Source organism: Apostichopus japonicus, chromosome 8, assembly GCF_037975245.1.
Source record: "Apostichopus japonicus isolate 1M-3 chromosome 8, ASM3797524v1, whole genome shotgun sequence".
Classification (NCBI taxonomy): domain Eukaryota; kingdom Metazoa; phylum Echinodermata; class Holothuroidea; order Aspidochirotida; family Stichopodidae; genus Apostichopus; species Apostichopus japonicus.
The window spans coordinates 13,350,816-13,368,660 of NC_092568.1; the positions used below are offsets into that span (position 1 = coordinate 13,350,816).

At 36.5% G+C, this 17,845-nt stretch overlaps 1 protein-coding gene across 7 annotated transcripts in view; it reads left to right on the forward strand.

Annotated features, from left to right (window-relative positions):
• Window positions 1–17,845, forward strand: part of LOC139970471 (neuronal PAS domain-containing protein 3-like) — a 113,449-nt gene that overhangs the window by 80,387 nt on the left and 15,217 nt on the right. For 6 of the 7 annotated variants that reach the window (XM_071976214.1, XM_071976218.1, XM_071976215.1 and 3 more), the window contains 8 exons: window positions 700–776; window positions 2,128–2,217; window positions 4,171–4,348; window positions 8,458–8,573; window positions 10,164–10,357; window positions 12,707–12,813; window positions 14,874–15,018; window positions 16,352–16,473. In XM_071976214.1, coding sequence (XP_071832315.1) covers window positions 700–776; window positions 2,128–2,217; window positions 4,171–4,348; window positions 8,458–8,573; window positions 10,164–10,357; window positions 12,707–12,813; window positions 14,874–15,018; window positions 16,352–16,473 — 1,029 coding nt within the window. The remainder of the gene's footprint in view (window positions 1–699; window positions 777–2,127; window positions 2,218–4,170; window positions 4,349–8,457; window positions 8,574–10,163; window positions 10,358–12,706; window positions 12,814–14,873; window positions 15,019–16,351; window positions 16,474–17,845) is intronic. The other variant, XM_071976219.1, reaches the window with a different exon arrangement.

A 17,845-nucleotide genomic window follows, 5' to 3' on the forward strand; every position in this document is an offset into this window, starting at 1 on the left:
CAAAATAAGTGGGTAGATTGCTATGTCAGAGGCTTTGAGCCAATACAGTGATATATTGCCCTTAAAGTGATTGGTTATTGTATTCATTGCTGCTGAAAATATTGTTACAGGTCTGCAGAATTATTGAAATATAATTCATTCTTTACTCATCAGAGATTTTATTAGATATTCTACAAGTTTAACTCAAGAAAGGAGGAAGATCTTAACTTTTTCATGTTGTTACTTTCTTATTTATATGTTCAGTCACAGTTTTTTTGCAGTAGCCATTCACAATAACATGTGCTCAATGTAAAATACCATGTCATTGCTTTAAAACCAGAAGAACTTTTTTCATCAAAACTTGTTGTAAACTTGTTTGAAATGAACGAGTGCATTTAACATTCGTTATGTCCTGTAATCTATATATTCACAGTACTGTACTCCCTCACCTTATATAACCAATACATTACATGGGAAGATGTCACACTTTTTCTATAAAAACAAATAAAAGACACACAAAAAGAAAGAAAAAAAGGACGAAAATTAAAGAAAGCATGTGTGGAAGCTTGGGTATGGGCAAACTAGATGTGATGTTTTCAATTTCAGGTCTATACCATTGAAACATGTTGAATGTATAGTCGAAGCAATCTATTCATTCAATTCTTTCGTAATTGTTGATGCTTATTGACTTACTGTTTGTGTTTTCATTTATTACAACAGGTTCCATCGCTCATGAAGGCACCAGTCCATTGACTCATGAGTTATTCGAAAACAACCTTGGAGCAAACATCTTGCAGGTATGTGTAGTCTATTGGCTAAAACTAGCCAACCGTTATTGAGTGTAGAAATAGCTCTACTTAAACTGAAGGAAAAGAAAATTAATACAAGTAAAACTTTAAAAAATGTCCTTTGCAGCAGCAAGCTCGCACTGATATTGAGAGAGTGGATTTAAATTATATTATTGCTCAAGCTAATTTGTCTTTTACAATTCTCTTTTTGAAAATAATTTGTTGTGAATTTCCGGTAAGAAAATTGTTTTACAAACAAAAGTTTCAATTATCTCGCCTTTTTGTTTATCCCTACACACACAAGCTTGGAGCAAAGCTCTTTGCACTTTCTTGAGAGAAATAAAGCATTATTGATCCTAAATCTTCATACTACTCAGCTCTTTTTCATTTAAAAAAAGGAATATTTTTATTTAATTTTCTTAACTGGAAGAAAGTTGTTGCAACCTTGATCAATATGTTGGATAAGCTTCCAGTTGATGAAAGCTCAAAACCTGTTTAGCAGACTTTCACTTTAGTTTGTTTTTTTGTGAATTAAGAAGATTTTTGGTGGATTATAATTTGCAATTGTAAGAGCAAAATGGTTATCAATCTGAAGTTCTTTGTCAATTTTATTATTCATTGAGGTTTGATCGGATTTGGTTCTATGCAAATGTTTTAGACCAATGTTCTTTCTTGATTATTCATTGTGGTTTGATAGCAGTAATAAATTATACATTTCTATTAAAAGTCTATTAAAAGATGTAACCAGTGTTGATTCTTAATTGTTTAATAGAGTTATCTTTAAAGTGAGAACAGTAACAAATTATGCATTTCCAAATATGTGAACATCACAAAAGACAACAGTAAGGTAATAGCAATTATAATAATATGATGCTACCTGTGATAAAAGCCAATCAGGGTACTCAAGGCTTATCCATCTTAAGTTAAATGTAGACATGCAGGTCAATGTGTCAATGCTTTTCTCCTTCTTCTTTGTTGGTTGTGAGATTTGCAAGGAGGGGGGGGGGGGGGGGGGGTTAAGAGGTGGCAACATATATTGATAATCATTGGCAATACTGTTGATGGAAGAAGCAAAGAGAATTTTTGTCATCTTATTCATTACCCTCTGTAAATGTTGTGGCAGTTCTCTACACCACTGCAAAACTCAACCACAGTGCAATGAAACTGACAAAGTTTCAACTTGCAATTGCATGCAAAGTCTCACAAAGATAGTACTTTGATTTGTTGTACCCCCTCCCCCTCCCCCAAGATTAGAAACCATCTATCCCCTATCCATATTTCCCCAGATTAGAAGTGTTTTTGGTTGACTGTTTAATCATTCACCATTCTTTTTTCTTTTCTTGTTACTTGTATTTTACAGGCTTTGGATGGCTTTCTCTTTAACCTATGCAGTGATGGTCGCTTCCTTTACATTTCAGAAACAGTTTCAATATATTTAGGCCTTTCACAGGTAAGAAGGCAACTTGAGAGCGTTTTATGTAACAATATGTAAATAAAACCATGGACTGAAGTGTACACTTGTACAGCGATAATGGACTGGTTGGTGCTTAGATAAGAAATGGTTCAGAAAGAAGGCTGGTAATCTTTCTGGGGCAGGAATGGGGGCCCAGCTCTTATTTCTCGGCCCACCTCACTTATTGCAAATAGAAAGCTTGAAAAAATTGATGAATTTGTTTATCAATGCATCATAAGTTCCTCTCCTTTTTGTGTAAAAATATTATATAAAAGAGAATAGAAAAAAAACTGTTAGCAAACTGCTTATCTACTGCAAAAAACCTGTGTAGGTAAATATATAAAAGTTAGAGGGCCTGACGTTTCTATCGTAGCAGGATGGTCTTCAGAGGCTAACTGAAATAAAACCAAAGAACACATTAAGGTACACATATGGACAGACAGTAGTTACATTGGACAAATGAGCAAAGAAAAGAGCAAAATTAGAACAACAAGGGAGAGGTGAGATGAAAAGTGATGAGAGGATTAGGAGATGAGGGGTGCAACAATGGGAGGTAATAAGAAATGGAGGTGAAAAGGGATTAGGAAGGATAACTTGTGAATATGAATAGAAAGGAAGAGCGAGGCTGGAGGAATGGGGGGGGGGGAGAGAATTGGAGGGGTTTAGTCATTCTCTTATTGAATGTTGAGATCATGTGTTTGAATGGTGCAAAAGTGTTGGATTCACAAACATTCTGAGGAGGCAAACTGTATTGGGGTGATTACCTAGAAATTCAATGCCAGCTTCCATCATACCCAAAATAGTGTGGTTAGAAAGTTTGGAATGTCGCCCAGCTTCCTTCAAAGTGTTGACTGTGGATCTGTTGTTTCTTGAGAGTAGTCTTGGTCTCGAGATGGTGGACCTTGCAGACAATACACCCGGAGGGAAGAGAACATTTGAGAGTACCATGCTGGCCCGACGGAGGTGGAGTATGAAGTAAAAGATGGTACAGCAGCAGGAATCATCAAATCCCACAGGTTATAGGGGCATCTGTAGGCAACGGTTGGCCTGTCAGGAATGGCTCTTTGAAGATGATCCGAGGTGTGGAGGATGTGATGATGGTTGTTAGTAAGCTGGCAAAGAAAAGGGAGATTGGGATGGAAAGTGACAGCGAGGAATCTGGAGGTTGTCTTCAGTTCTCTCGGGCTTCTCTTCTAGGACAGTGCATCCAGGCAGGCAGAGAGCTATTTGAATGGCTTGGTGAACTCTCCTGGCACTGTCCTCCTATCTCAATGAGATTCTGCCATAGGTTCTGTACCTGGTGAAGCAAATTATAATTATTAGAGCAAATTCTGCGAAGGCGAAGAGCTGGATAGAAGGCAATATCAGTCTAACAGTGGTGTGGATGGAGGTACTGATGTGAGGAGTACTGGAGGTACTGGTGTGGTACTAGTGTGGGTGTCTAGGTTTGTGTACAGATCGGTAGTGAGGGTGCCAGTTCATTTCTGGATGGTGACATCAAGGAAGTTAGCCTGTTGGAGAGAGTAATCAGAGGTAATCTTGATGATGCTGATCAATGAAACATGAGACACTCGCCTTCATAACTGGTTCCAGATAGAAAATGTTATCAATGTAACCATGAATACATTAATCCAGTCCATACAAGAACTACACTCAGTATAGGACACTAACCACAGGAAACCAGCCTACAGTTACAAGACCAGGCCTCTTGTTTCAATATATTATGTCAATGCATTTGCAAGTCCTAACAACATTGTTTCATTAGTATCCTTTGTAAATGTTTGGAGATTAATTAAGTAAGAATACAACGGTAACATTCATGTCACATTGAACTCATCAGTTTTCAAAGAAAGGTTAGCGCAATCAATAAATGTGGAAGTCTTGGTGATAAGTGGCTTTGTATTATCAGTAATAAGTAATGACAGACATTGATTTCATTTTGTTTTCTAGGTAGAGCTGACTGGCAGTAGTATTTTTGACTTTGTCCATCAAGGTGATCACACGGAATTAGCAGAGGAACTAGGCATGAAGTTACCACCCAGACTTTGTGGAGTCAACCACAGTAAGAAGGAAGAAGGAGACAGTGTACCCTCCAGTCCCAACATACCATCACCAACAACATCACATGGTAGGTATAATCTATCCCACCGTACCATCACCAACTACATCACATGGTAGGTATAATATATCCAACAACATCACATGGTAGGTATAATTTATACCAACTACATCACATGGTAGGTATAATCTATACCAACTACATCACATGGTAGCTATAATCTAACCCAACTACATCACATGGTAGGTATAATCTATACCAAGTACATCACATGGTAGGTATAATCTATACCAACTATATCACATGGTAGCTATAATCTATCCAACAACATCACATGGTAGGTATAATCTAACCCAACTACATCACATGGTAGGTATAATCTATACCAACTACATCACATGGTAGCTATAATCTATACCATCTATATCACATGGTAGCTATAATCTATCCAACAACATCACATGGTAGGTATAATCTAACCCAACTACATCACATGGTAGCTATAATCTAACCCAACTACATCACATGGTAGGTATAATCTATACCAACTATATCACATGGTAGCTATAATCTATACCAACTACATCACATGGTAGCTATAATCTAACCCAACTACATCACATGGTAGGTATAATCTATACCAACTATATCACATGGTAGCTATAATCTATACCAACTACATCACATGGTAGGTATAATCTAACCCAACTACATCACATGGTAGGTATAATCTATACCAACTATATCACATGGTAGCTATAATCTATACCAACTACATCACATGGTAGCTATAATCTAACCCAACTACATCACATGGTAGGTATAATCTATACCAACTATATCACATGGTAGCTATAATCTATACCAACTACATCACATGGTAGGTATAATCTAACCCAACTACATCACATGGTAGGTATAATCTATACCAACTATATCACATGGTAGCTATAATCTATACCAACTACATCACATGGTAGGTATAATCTAACCCAACTACATCACATGGTAGGTATAATCTATACCAACTACATCACATGGTAGCTATAATCTAACCCAACTACATCACATGGTAGGTATAATCTATACCAACTTCATCACATGGTAGCTATAATCTATACCAACTACATCACATGGTAGCTATAATCTAACCCAACTACATCACATGGTAGGTATAATCTATACCAACTATATCACATGGTAGGTATAATCTAACCCAACTACATCACATGGTAGGTATAATCTATACCAACTATATCACATGGTAGCTATAATCTATACCAACTACATCACAAGGTAGGTATAATCTATACCAACTATATCACATGGTAGCTATAATCTATACCAACTACATCACATGGTAGGTATAATCTATACCAACTATATCACATGGTAGGTATAATCTAACCCAACTACATCACATGGTAGGTATAATCTAACCCAACTACATCACATGGTAGCTATAATCTAACCCAACTACATCACATGGTAGGTATAATCTATACCAACTATATCACATGGTAGGTATAATCTATCCAACAACATCACATGGTAGGTATAATCTATACCAACTATATCACATGGTAGGTATAATCTATACCAACTACATCACATGGTAGGTATAATCTATACCAACTTCATCACATGGTAGGTATAATCTATCCAACAACATCACATGGTAGGTATAATCTATACCAACTATATCACATGGTACAGTAGGTATAATCTATACCAACTATATCACATGGTAGGTATAATCTATACCAACTATATCACATGGTAGGTATAATCTATCCAACAACATCACATGGTAGGTATAATCTATACCAAGTATATCACATGGTACAGTAGGTATAATCTATCACCAACAACATCACATGGTAGGTATAATCTATCCCACCATACCATCACCAACAACATCACGTGGTAGGTATAATCTATCCCAACTACATGTATTTTAGATCCTCCTGCAAGCAGGAACTCGCGAAGAAGCCTCATTGGCTTATCAAAGCTGCACGCTGACCAAAGTCTGTCTCTTACATTCATATTTAACGTCCATGATTATGAATTGTCAATTGTCAACAACTCTGTAACTGGACGACATACATTAATCTTGGTGTGACTCGAACCGGGGACCTTATGATTGAAAGGCACCGGCGTTAACCACTGAGCTAACCTACTGGCATTAACCTCCCGGTTAGGCACCGGTGTTACCTACAGGAAAGGCACCAGCGTTAACCTACATCACATGGTAGCTATAATCTATCCCAACAACATCACATGGTGGGTATTATTCAGCCTGTTGTATCCCATCTCTAAACATGTCATAGGGTGTAGGCATCTGGCTCTGATATAAGTGGAAGAACACCACATGGGAGTTACCAACTGGTCCATCAAAAGCTGTCTCCAACAACATGACATAGTAGGTACCCACCAAGTCATCCATGTGACATCTTCATCTAAAAGGTATTTTTTAGAGGGGAGGTGGCATTCGGGGGGGGGGGGGATTGCTATTACTTCTCTGTATCCCACCTCTAGCTGTGCAACATGATAGGTACTACCCTGTCCCTCTATATTGCATCCATGCAACTACATCCCATATGATTGGTACCATCAGTCCCACCATAACATCTATAACCATCAGATGGTTGTTGTATCCACCATTACCAATATACTGGCACCAACCATATAGTTTTCATTCAGTATTAAACTCTGCAATGTCTCCAACAACATAATTGATACAATCTGGTCCTAAAGGCTACAGTCACATTCTCTAAAACAGTTGGAACGTTTCCAAGCTCATTCTTATTTCCGTAGAAATCATGAAGCATTTTGTACAAGTTCCTCAATAGTTTCCGCTTCGTGTCATTTGGTTGGAGACTGACTTTCAGGAAGTCTTTGTCTCTAACTGAAGTCATTGGTGTCTACATATTGTGTGACCAGATGATCATTTGTTTATGGTTGTGTTTGCAAAATATATACTGCTATGTTAATCCATGAATACTAATATATTGTTAGTTTCTCAGTTACTTCAGAGTCACATTGATGCCTTGAGAAAGTTTGTTACTTTTACGAAGTGTCATCACTTTTTTTGCAGTATATGTTCTTTATTGTCTTTTAGCAGAAAACTGCAAGTGCTTTGTTTTTTTTACTGGCAAATGGTGACGTCCACTTGCATTTAGGCAGTAAATTGCCTGAATTTGGAGGCCTGCTGTTATAGTTGTAAAACCCATTCTGTGACTTAGTTTTATCCTACTGTTTATTTTGATATCACATCAATTCCTTTCTCCCGAAAAAAATACTACCCGTGTTAGCAGGCGTATGACTCATACAGCTTAAAAGGGAAATCTATGTGGACCTTTGCCGACAATTGTCCCATTTTGAAGTTGGCTCACAACACAATGCATGAATCATTATAGTCTGTTCTTGAGTAAAACTGCATTGAAACAGGAAACAAAGAAGAGCGAAAAATATCTATAAACAATTGTATTAGAAATGTTTTGTTGCATCATCATTTATTAACTTTTTATATACACCACCACTATTAGCAGAAAATGGAACCCTCCTTGGACACTTTTGCTAAAACAGAGAGCTCTGCCACTGAAAGCTTCTTTCATATTTTACAAATGCACTGATAAACCTTGTCTATTGCCAGTCATAGTGATTATCATTAATTGTAATTCTGAATTCCATATGCCTCTTCCCACCTCCCACCTCCCGACAAGAAATTGTAAATATCGTTTGCATCCTTCTTTAGTCCCTTTGTAATTAATGCGGAGAGGACAGATACTACTTCTACAGAGAAACTTTTTCAGTACCTATTGGACTTCATTACAAAACATTTGGATACTTGTATATGATTAGTGGATTACTCTTACATTCTTTATTCATATGATTCCCAAAGAAATGCTTTTGGTTTAAGTTTAAATAACAATTACCAACTTTTTCTCAAGTCTCAGTTCTCTTTTTCTTGTGTGTTAAAAAAACTGGGGGAAACTTATTTATGGCTTGCCATCAAAATGTGTTTGGAGGACGGAGGTGGGTGAGGGGAGGGGAGGGGAGGGGTCACTGGTAGTTAAAAGTAGGAGGAGGAAACCCACATTGTCCATTAAGAAATCTTTGACCCTTTATCAATCTTTGTAAACTTCAGCTTTCTCTTCTTTCTTTGTGTCTTTCAGAAGGCCTTAGCATGGCCCTTACAGCTAAATCAACAGGGTATGAAAGATCCTTCCTAGTACGGATGAAATCAACCCTCACAAAGAGAGGTGTGAACTTCAGATCATCGGGGTATAAAGTAGGTTAATCCGTTCATGTTAGCATGTTACATTACCTCCATAAATTAGGTTCATATGTTCATTTTAAATTTCAATTGATTGCTTTAGTCCAGTCCAGCAGATCCAAGTCCCAGCGAGACTGAAGTCATCAGAGTCTGAGACAAGTCGGGAGTCTTGAGACAATTCCAAGCCCAGGGCACTCCAAGTCCGAGTTTGAGTCCAGGCTAGGAACTATGCACCTTGCCTAGATATGACAAACCTGGAGTTTCCTTCCACCCCCTCCTTCCTTCCCCCACCCCCTCCTTCCTTCCACCTCCTCCTTCCTTCCCCCACCTCTACTCATGTCATAACTGTATATGCCTGTGTTAAATGTTTAACGTGACAGCGTTGGTATACATTTCCCTGCGGCTCTGCTAATTAGCTACTTGCAGTACCAAGAGAGACTATGCATTAGACAAATTTCAAAAAGGTCCAGTCATTTCTATGATGGCCTACCCTCTTCAAAAATCTGTTTCATGGGAACATTTAGCTGATGTGAAAAAGCTAATATATCATGACATAAAAGATTGAAAATATTTCGGGCAAGTTCGATGTGTCTACACATTTGTACATAGTGACATTAGTGTAAAAGTGTACTCCAAGCCCTGTGGTTATAACATTAAAGTTAGAGAATTTGGAAGTATACAAGGGTTACGGTTTATAAAGCCAGGTTGGCTATGTTAAAAGTATTAGCTATCACACGATGAGCACATAAATAGTCACATTTTCTCTTGCAAACAGACCTTTCACTGGAATGGATGATTGATAAAATGTGGCAACTTTGTCCTCAGCTTAACTTTTAGGACAGTCATTCTTTTCCAAATATGACTAACTTGATGATATTGTGGCTAAACCCTGGTGCTCTTTGTAGAGATTTATCTAACCCTCTAATATTACTACATCAGTGTCTGTACTGTGTAAATCTTTGATGTCTTCCAAGGACAAAAGGCAATAAAATGTGAGTTAAAACATTATGCTCAAGGGGATACTATGTGAAGCTTTTTTGTCACTCCACTTTTAGGAGCATGCTTAAATTTGTGTCAGATAAGGGCTGTACTTCAAACATTGACTGTACCTTAGGTCACACCTTGATCCCCCCCCAAAAAAAAATGTTTTATTGACAAATGAATGGAGAGATAAATTTAATAAGATATATTTCATTTGAGTCACCTGAATGACTGATTGTATACCCATTATTCTTTATTAATAAACTTCTTACATACTGTTTCTATTTGCAAAGAAGATGCAAAGGTAAATATTGTGAATATGTTCATGTTACTGTTAATAGATTACCATTACAAAGTAGCTTGATTTGCTATACTATTATCATAGAAGTAGTTATATCTCTTCATTGTATTATTATACAATTCTGCCTATGTATGTTTCCATTTGAACTATTGAGGCAGAGAAATAACATAGTACAAAATCTTTAACTTGTTGACATTTTTAAACTACTGTAAAGTTTAAGTGTGGGTTGACACTGGCATCAGTGAACAGTGTGCAGTATTGGAGAAGTTTTTCTTGTTGTCCTATTTCTGTAATAATCATATATGTCTGTTTTTATATTGCAGGTTATTCATATAACAGGGTCACTGAGACCAAGAGTCAATCCAGCTGAATATAATACTCAGAATCCAGAGATCTTGGGCTTTGTCGGTCTGGCCGTAGCGTTACCGCCTCCAACTTTCAACGAACTCAAGCTAGAGCCAACATGCTTTGTATGCAAAGTTGGAGTTGATTTCAAAATCACTTACTGCGATGACAGGTTGGTAATACCTCATGTTAGCTTTTCGGCTCAATTGGCTCTCCAAGTAAAAGAACCATGATGGCAAAGCATTGCATCGGTCAGTTTATCTGTCAGTCTATCTATCTGTCTGTCAGAATCTGCACACTACCAACTCAGATGTGACTGACCGTTGGTTTAGTTGATGCCAACACATTGATTGGATTAAATTTGAGAAAATCAAATGCCATTTAATGTCAGAGGTTATAAAAAAAATTTAATATGCTCATAAGAAACTTTGATTGCAAAGTATAGGTAATACCGTAACAGACAAAATTAACATAACAGGGCTCAGAAATCATTTGTTAGTATTACAAATGAAAATCCAAAGAGTGAAGCTGATAGTGATATTTACAAGGACTTATATCAGATTGTGACCAACCAGGTATTAAATTAATTGTGAAGTGACACAATTTACAATACGGAATGTCACATTAGAAGTCATGTTTGCAATATATACAGAAGGTGTCGTATCAACAATTGACTGCTCCATTGACTTACACACTAAAGTTTTCATTTTTCAAGGCTGCTTGAGCATAGATAGATGTTTTTAAATGAAATGTCCTAGATATGATAGCTGATGGCCTGGGCTGTCATACTACATTCATTTTTTGCCACAATGACAGTTTAGAGTTTGAGCTAGAAGAGGCCAAAGGTTAGCATAGTGCTCCCCAACCCATCTACCAGCTCTCGCTGCAGAATCTTCAGGTTTCTCCAAGGATTTTCTAAAATGCCTTTAAACATCTTTAATCCGTCAGATTTTTAGACCATCAGTATTTTATTCATCTTCTTCAACTTTCCAGCATAAGAACAGACATAATGATGATAACTGAAAAAAATGCCCAAGAAAAAGGTCACTTCAGTAGATGAATCTAGGGCTATTTTCCAACAGTTAATTTTTCAGGGAGACGTACGCTGCTTTAATTGTGGTATGGTTCCTATAGCCATTTGAGTATATATACTAATCTATAGTACAGCTGCACAGACACTGTTAGGGTGATATAATTGTTCTGATAATCAAATAGAGGTCAAAGATGATCTAAATTATTGTTGAAACTGTTAAAGCAGAGTTATTTAAAGTCTGCTCAAACAATGAAGAGATATATTAAACTTTCACAAGTTCAGGTGGTATTTAAGTCATTTCTCCTCCTATAGCCACTTGCTCTTCTTAAGTAACAGGTCGACTTAGGCTTTTCTTGAATAGTTGGAACACTAATAAAGGGACAGTATATGATCTGAAACTGTCAATTGATACTGCACTGCTGCTGCAAATTGAGATAAAAGGATCTCTTTGGGTGATAAAGTTTCTGTTTCTTTCACATAGGATATGTTTGATGGTATGCGGTGTTGTGTACATAGTGTCCGTAGTCTGCAATTTGGATGGTTGAAATTAATGATATGTTTGATTTTCATATCTTGTTTAAAATGTCACATGCTCTGCTCATGATCCAATGTAGATTATCGTTGGTCCGTTGGGGACATAAGGCCTATTAAACCTCATACAATGTGTCTAATGACAGCCAAGTGTGCATAGCTTGTAGCTTGGGTGGCAGTATAATCAACTGGATTTGCACAGTTATTCTCTATGTACTAATTTGACCAAACATTGTCACAGTACTGTACAGCATATGCGACAGGTGTCGCACTGTTTGGTAATCTCATCCCAAGTCACCGGAGGCAGGAAATATAGGGGGAAGGGGATAAAGGGAGGGCAATTGCAAAATAAGTGATAGAAGCATCCCCTGAAAGCAAAAACAGGTGATCTTTAACACTTTGGGTTAGGGTGGGGGGTGGGAAGGGCCTAGTCTATCAAACGTCAAGGAATGTATGACTGCTCTAATTCAATAAAAATCACATCTCTTCTAAGCAAACCATTGATACAGAACATTTTCGAATGTTTGCAAGAACTGGCGTTTTAAGCACAAAAAAAACAAGTTTTGATAAAGAAAGCAAAATATAGTATTGTTCATTTTTAATAATTGTACGTGTAGTCACAAGGGATATAAATCTGGCTATCCTGGTGTCAGTTGTGGATTGTATTTATTACTGAAAAATATTTAGTTTTTAATATTTACTTTGATCTTCAAGTAATGTTTGCAAGAACTGGTGTTTTTCGGTCTCTGTTTATTCCAGTGCCAAAAAACAAACTAGGTATTGATGAAGAAAGCAAAATATGGTATTGTTAATTTTTAATAATTGTAAGTGTAGTCATGAGGGATATAAATCTAGTGTGAATTGTGGATGGTATTTATTACTGAAAAATATGTAGTTTTTAATATTTATTTCGTTCTTTGAGTAATTTGCTGTTGTTTTCCGTTTACTTTTGCTTAGAATGGTGGATTTCCTAGATTACACTGTGAGTGAGGTCATAGGTCGCAACCTGTACAGTTTCTTACACGCGCAAGATGTGAAATCTATGAGGCATCGACACCTGGACAGTAAGTTGTTTACTTCCGTTCATCACTTTGTGGATTTGGTAAAACTGGAAGTGTCTCTTGCTGTAACTTTGTCTGCAAAGTCAGTGACTTTAAAGTAGCATCTCGAGTTTAAAAATGTCATCTAGCAGATACCGATATCCCATAACAATGAAGTTAACTAGTAGGACAAGTCAAAGTGTGACTAGTTGTGATGTGAGACAAAGTGTCTGGGGAATAGAATTTTGTGAATCAGATCAAATTTGTTAATAACAGGCTGGCTGAGAAACAGTGACCTAGAAATATCTAGATGGGTGTCAAAGTCAATTGCAATGTTGGTGAGAGTGTTGACCCAACACACTAAGCTGCTTTAAATACCAAACCATGTTTCATAGCTTTGTTATTGCACCAGCTGCTTCCGTTCTGCGTCCTCCTGTTTATTTGATTGGGAACATAGGAACATTAATGAGCTCAGTGTGTGCTAATATTAGTTTACCCAGATTTAAAGGTTCAAAGACCATGGATAATTTAAAATTTTGATTCTTTATAAATTGCTCCTTTAGTCATGAAAGGAAGTCGATTACTCGTTCGTGTATCGTCTGTAACTCTTTCCCACACCGTTATCTCTCGTTGATTACAATCACACGTCCTCGAGAGGAAGAAGGAATTGTTTTTTTCACTTCTAGGTCATGACCTAGTGACATTTAATCAAAATCGTGAATGTTTTTGTGACAAACTCTATGTTGGACAAATTCCAGAGTTTTCATCAAACGATTTCTTTGGAGAAGATTTGCTCAGCATTAGTGATTTCAATTCTATGATTAATTCAAGCAATTTGTACAAATTGATAATTACATACAGAGTACATAAATAGCATGATACCACAGGGCATAGTTCATAACCTAACTAGAAAAGTTTCTTTTAAGTGAGGCCAGAGTTTTCATTTGAGAAGAGGTATTACTAACAGATGGAATTCTCTACTAATGTGATATCCCTTTGATTGAGTGAGATATCTCATTAAGGAGGTACAGCATCATTACAAACAAGGAAACTGACATGTAGAAAAAGAAGGGAGAGGAGAATTGTTGCAACTAAAATATTAGTTGTTTTATGCCATCTTTTTGTCAAAGCAGCTTTGTGAATGAAATTGATAAATAGTTTAATGCTAGTCCATAGTAAAACGTCACGTCATTTGTTTAGGCAAGTTTCATTTCAACTGGTGAAGCCAAAGTCTTAAATTTGAAATTTTGAAAGTTTGCTCTTATGTGTGTTTTATTCTACAGTAAAGAGTGTCTGACTGACCAATTCAATCAGTTACTTTGATTGAGTGAAAAAGTGGTATAAGGACGTCTTTTTTTGTTGCAATCTCTTTTCAAGAAATGCTAGTATTTTTGAAAAAAAGGCTGCTCTAGTGTTTGAAAAACATTGGAGAGTTGTGTCCATGATAGGTGAAAGGTTTCTCTGTGAGGATTTTCTATAGTCTACCATTTCTGGTAATTTTGTTTACAGATATTCTGTTTTATAGTTTGCAGCTTTGCCTTTGTTACTTCTCCAATACATGTTTTCATACTTCTCAATAACATACCGAGAGTTAAGACAGATATTAGAGAGTTGTCATTTTAATGGATAAAAAAAAAGGTAAAACCATATAGTCATCAAAACATAACTCAAGGCACGAATTATGGCATTTTAACTGTCTCAATCCAGGAATAATATGATTTAAGGATTCCAAAAGATTGCATCAACAACACCTTTGGGTTGGCTATTCCTACAAGTTTAATACAGAAGACCTTTTGCCTACATATCATTGAAAGTAGGTTACTGGATGAATCCAAGTTAAGTAAATACTAGTAGTAGCAGACCCAACAAATTGTTCCAGACGAAGAACAAAGGAAGTCATTGGCTTTGTTATTATTATTCACTTTTCTGCATATTACATATATATTGTAACATAAACAAAGAGTTCGGTCCTTGCAATGTGAGTACCTTTGATACTCCTTTACCCTGTTAGTTTATTTTCATTTAGAAATGGTTGTGTGTACAAATTGGATATGATTGGGAAGATGTTTCTGTTTTGTCTACAGTGTTGAGCAAAGGTCAGACTATGACTGGTTACTTCCGGTGGATGTGTAAGAATGGAGGCTATGTATGGATGCAGGCAACGGCCATTCTCCTCATCGCAAAAAATACAAATGACTCTGCATTCATCTTCATTATGCAGGTCATTAGGTCAGTGACACGTTTTACTAGCGTAGTTTGACTTTGTTAGCTTTGGCAGATAATCAGCGGTAAAGAGAAAACTTGCTGATTGAACATAATATTGTGAAGTATATATGCCCTATAGTTTGTTGTAATTTTTTCAGTCCTGTCTTTGAGTGGAGATGGTGAAACAGGGAGGATGGGAGAGAGGGATAGACAGAGGAACAGTTTCTGGTAATTATAAGAATTTAATCATATCAACAGGACATGGTGCTTTTTTAACAATTAATTTTTTTTTTTTTGGAAAGGGAGCAAGTCACTTTCCCCTCCAGCTTCTTATGCTACTTCTGTATGAAAAGAAAGATTGTTGCACATTTCAACTTTCAGTTGTAGTTTTTGTTAGTTTAATATTCATATTTTTCTATTTTACATTAAACATATGCTTGAACATATACTGCAATGTGAAATTAATGTATAACTATCTCTGTCTGGTGTTTGCTTTGGCGCAGTGCCATAGGACATGCAATGGTCTAATAAAGAACTCATGATATGGCAGTACCTCACATCAAACAGAAATCAAATGCATGAATTTCATTTCTGTGATATAAAAATAGCTTGTTTATAAAAGAGAAATTCAAAAGAGTTTTTTCTTTGTACCAACTATATATGCGACTTCCAATTAGCCCCATCACTGACTGACTTTAAAAGCTACATTGCCATGGGCTATCTTCATTGTGGTAGTACATTTGTGATGAGACAACACAATCTTCATCTCTCACAGTTAACAACATCATCTGACTATGAATAAACATAGCATAAGGCAAATCAGCATTTAACACAGGTGAACTCTGTAGCTCACAGTTACACTGATCTTGTTAGGTAACAACAACAATTCCTAGTTTTACTACTAGTCAGGAATTGAACATCTGTCACTCTTTACCACTGTAAGATGAATGCTTACCTTCAGGGTATTTTCAAGACTTAAACCTGTATTTAAGGCATAGCCTAATCTGTATATATAACAGTGATTGTCATAAAGTAGTGTGGCATCTTATCAGGTGTATAAGAAGAATGCTTCAATAATACCTACAATAAGCCAGGTACATAATCGAAATGATGAATGGACCTGGTGGGGGAAGTGTACCAAGATTTATATTAGTTGAGTAATGACATGCAAACAACTGATTTAATTGTGTTGCAGAGCTTCATATGACCACTAGCTGTATAAGATGCTTTATTGATCATGAATTCCAAGTCATGATCAGATAACAGATGCACGTTGACAGTGACTTGAATCATAAATTTAAAATACTCTGGTGTCGTCCATTTTTTTTCAATTGTATGATGAACTTTTCGTTTTCAGTGAGATGGAGTACCGATCAGTTAAAATGGACTTACGCCAGCTTTCACCCCTGGCAACTAGTTCCAATGATAAAAGCAAAACTATATCATCTCTGGAAGACAGGCAATCCCCTGAAAAGAAAGGTGAGAATATCAGATTTGTTGAGATATTTGAAGGATGACTCTAGTCAGAAGTTTAGTGTTGATGTGCTGTAGTCCAGCCAAAGAAAAATGACAAACCTGAATGCTGGTAATATTCCAGAGCGATCCCAGTCCAGAATGCTGGTAATATTCCAGAGCAATCCCAGTCCAGAATTGTCACCTTTGATGGTTTGTCAGTCCAGTCCAGGTTAATGTTAATCTATTGTTTCGCAAATTTTGTATATAGCTGTAATTATTCAATCCATAAATTAAGACAACTTTAAATGTAATTGTAACATGTTACTTGAGGTCATAAAGTCTTGTATCTTTGGGTTTTCTGTTGTATCTGAGGAACTGACCTAATGATCTATGTGATAGACTCACATAGTCCAGCCACTTTGATTGATGAGCCTCCGATGTTTAAAGGTCAATAATGCATTTCATAAGTCATCCAAAATGAACCGTCATCTTAGCTACTTTAAACATGTAACAAACATGTTTTGCCCAAAAATATGTCCCTTTTTTCACAAGCTTGTAGCAAAAATTAGCAAATAATTTGTAGCACTAACGGCCTATTATCCAACTGTAAAGCCACGCCTATAAATGATATAACTATTACATATGCATCTCCACAGGAAAGGTCAAATCGGGTCGCATCAGAATAAATTACTCAATACCTGTGAAATTCTTATGTTTAGACTGACTGCTACTGCTACTATCTGCTTATCAGAGACGTATGTGAGGTGTAGCTTAATATATAGTACTCACATTAAGCCTATGTTGTACTCTTAGGCATAATTGAAGTAAGGAATGTAGGCCTAGTATTTAACCTATAACCACCTAGCTTAACGTTTATACACAACCCACATCAAACAGGATGGCCTACCTGTTCAATACGTACTTTGCTATTTCTGTGTTAGTATACTTTACACATAGCCTAAGCCTGAGTTGATTCCACCTGTCCAGTTGATCACCATTCCCTATGCGACATGCATTGGTCTTTCTCCATTGCTCCACTTTTAAAACAGTCATATTTTCAAGGAATAACAGGGGTATAGAAACACCACCAAGACTGATAGCAGTAGTAATTGTAATGGCCTACAAATATTAAGATTAATGCCTACAGGTTAGGTAAACAAGTTTAATTAATACAAACATTGGCCTATAAAAACTCATTCCCCCACCCCCTCCCCTCTTTAGCAAGCTACATTTGACTACATATGTAGGTTAGGATCTTTTTTTTAATTATTATTATGATTATTTTTGTTTGCTGGATGGTTTGACAGACTTATATGGGTAGTGACAAGCTTCATGTAATTTGTGTTACTATGTATCATAATTATGGCATTAATGAGCTTACATTTTTCCTTTAAAG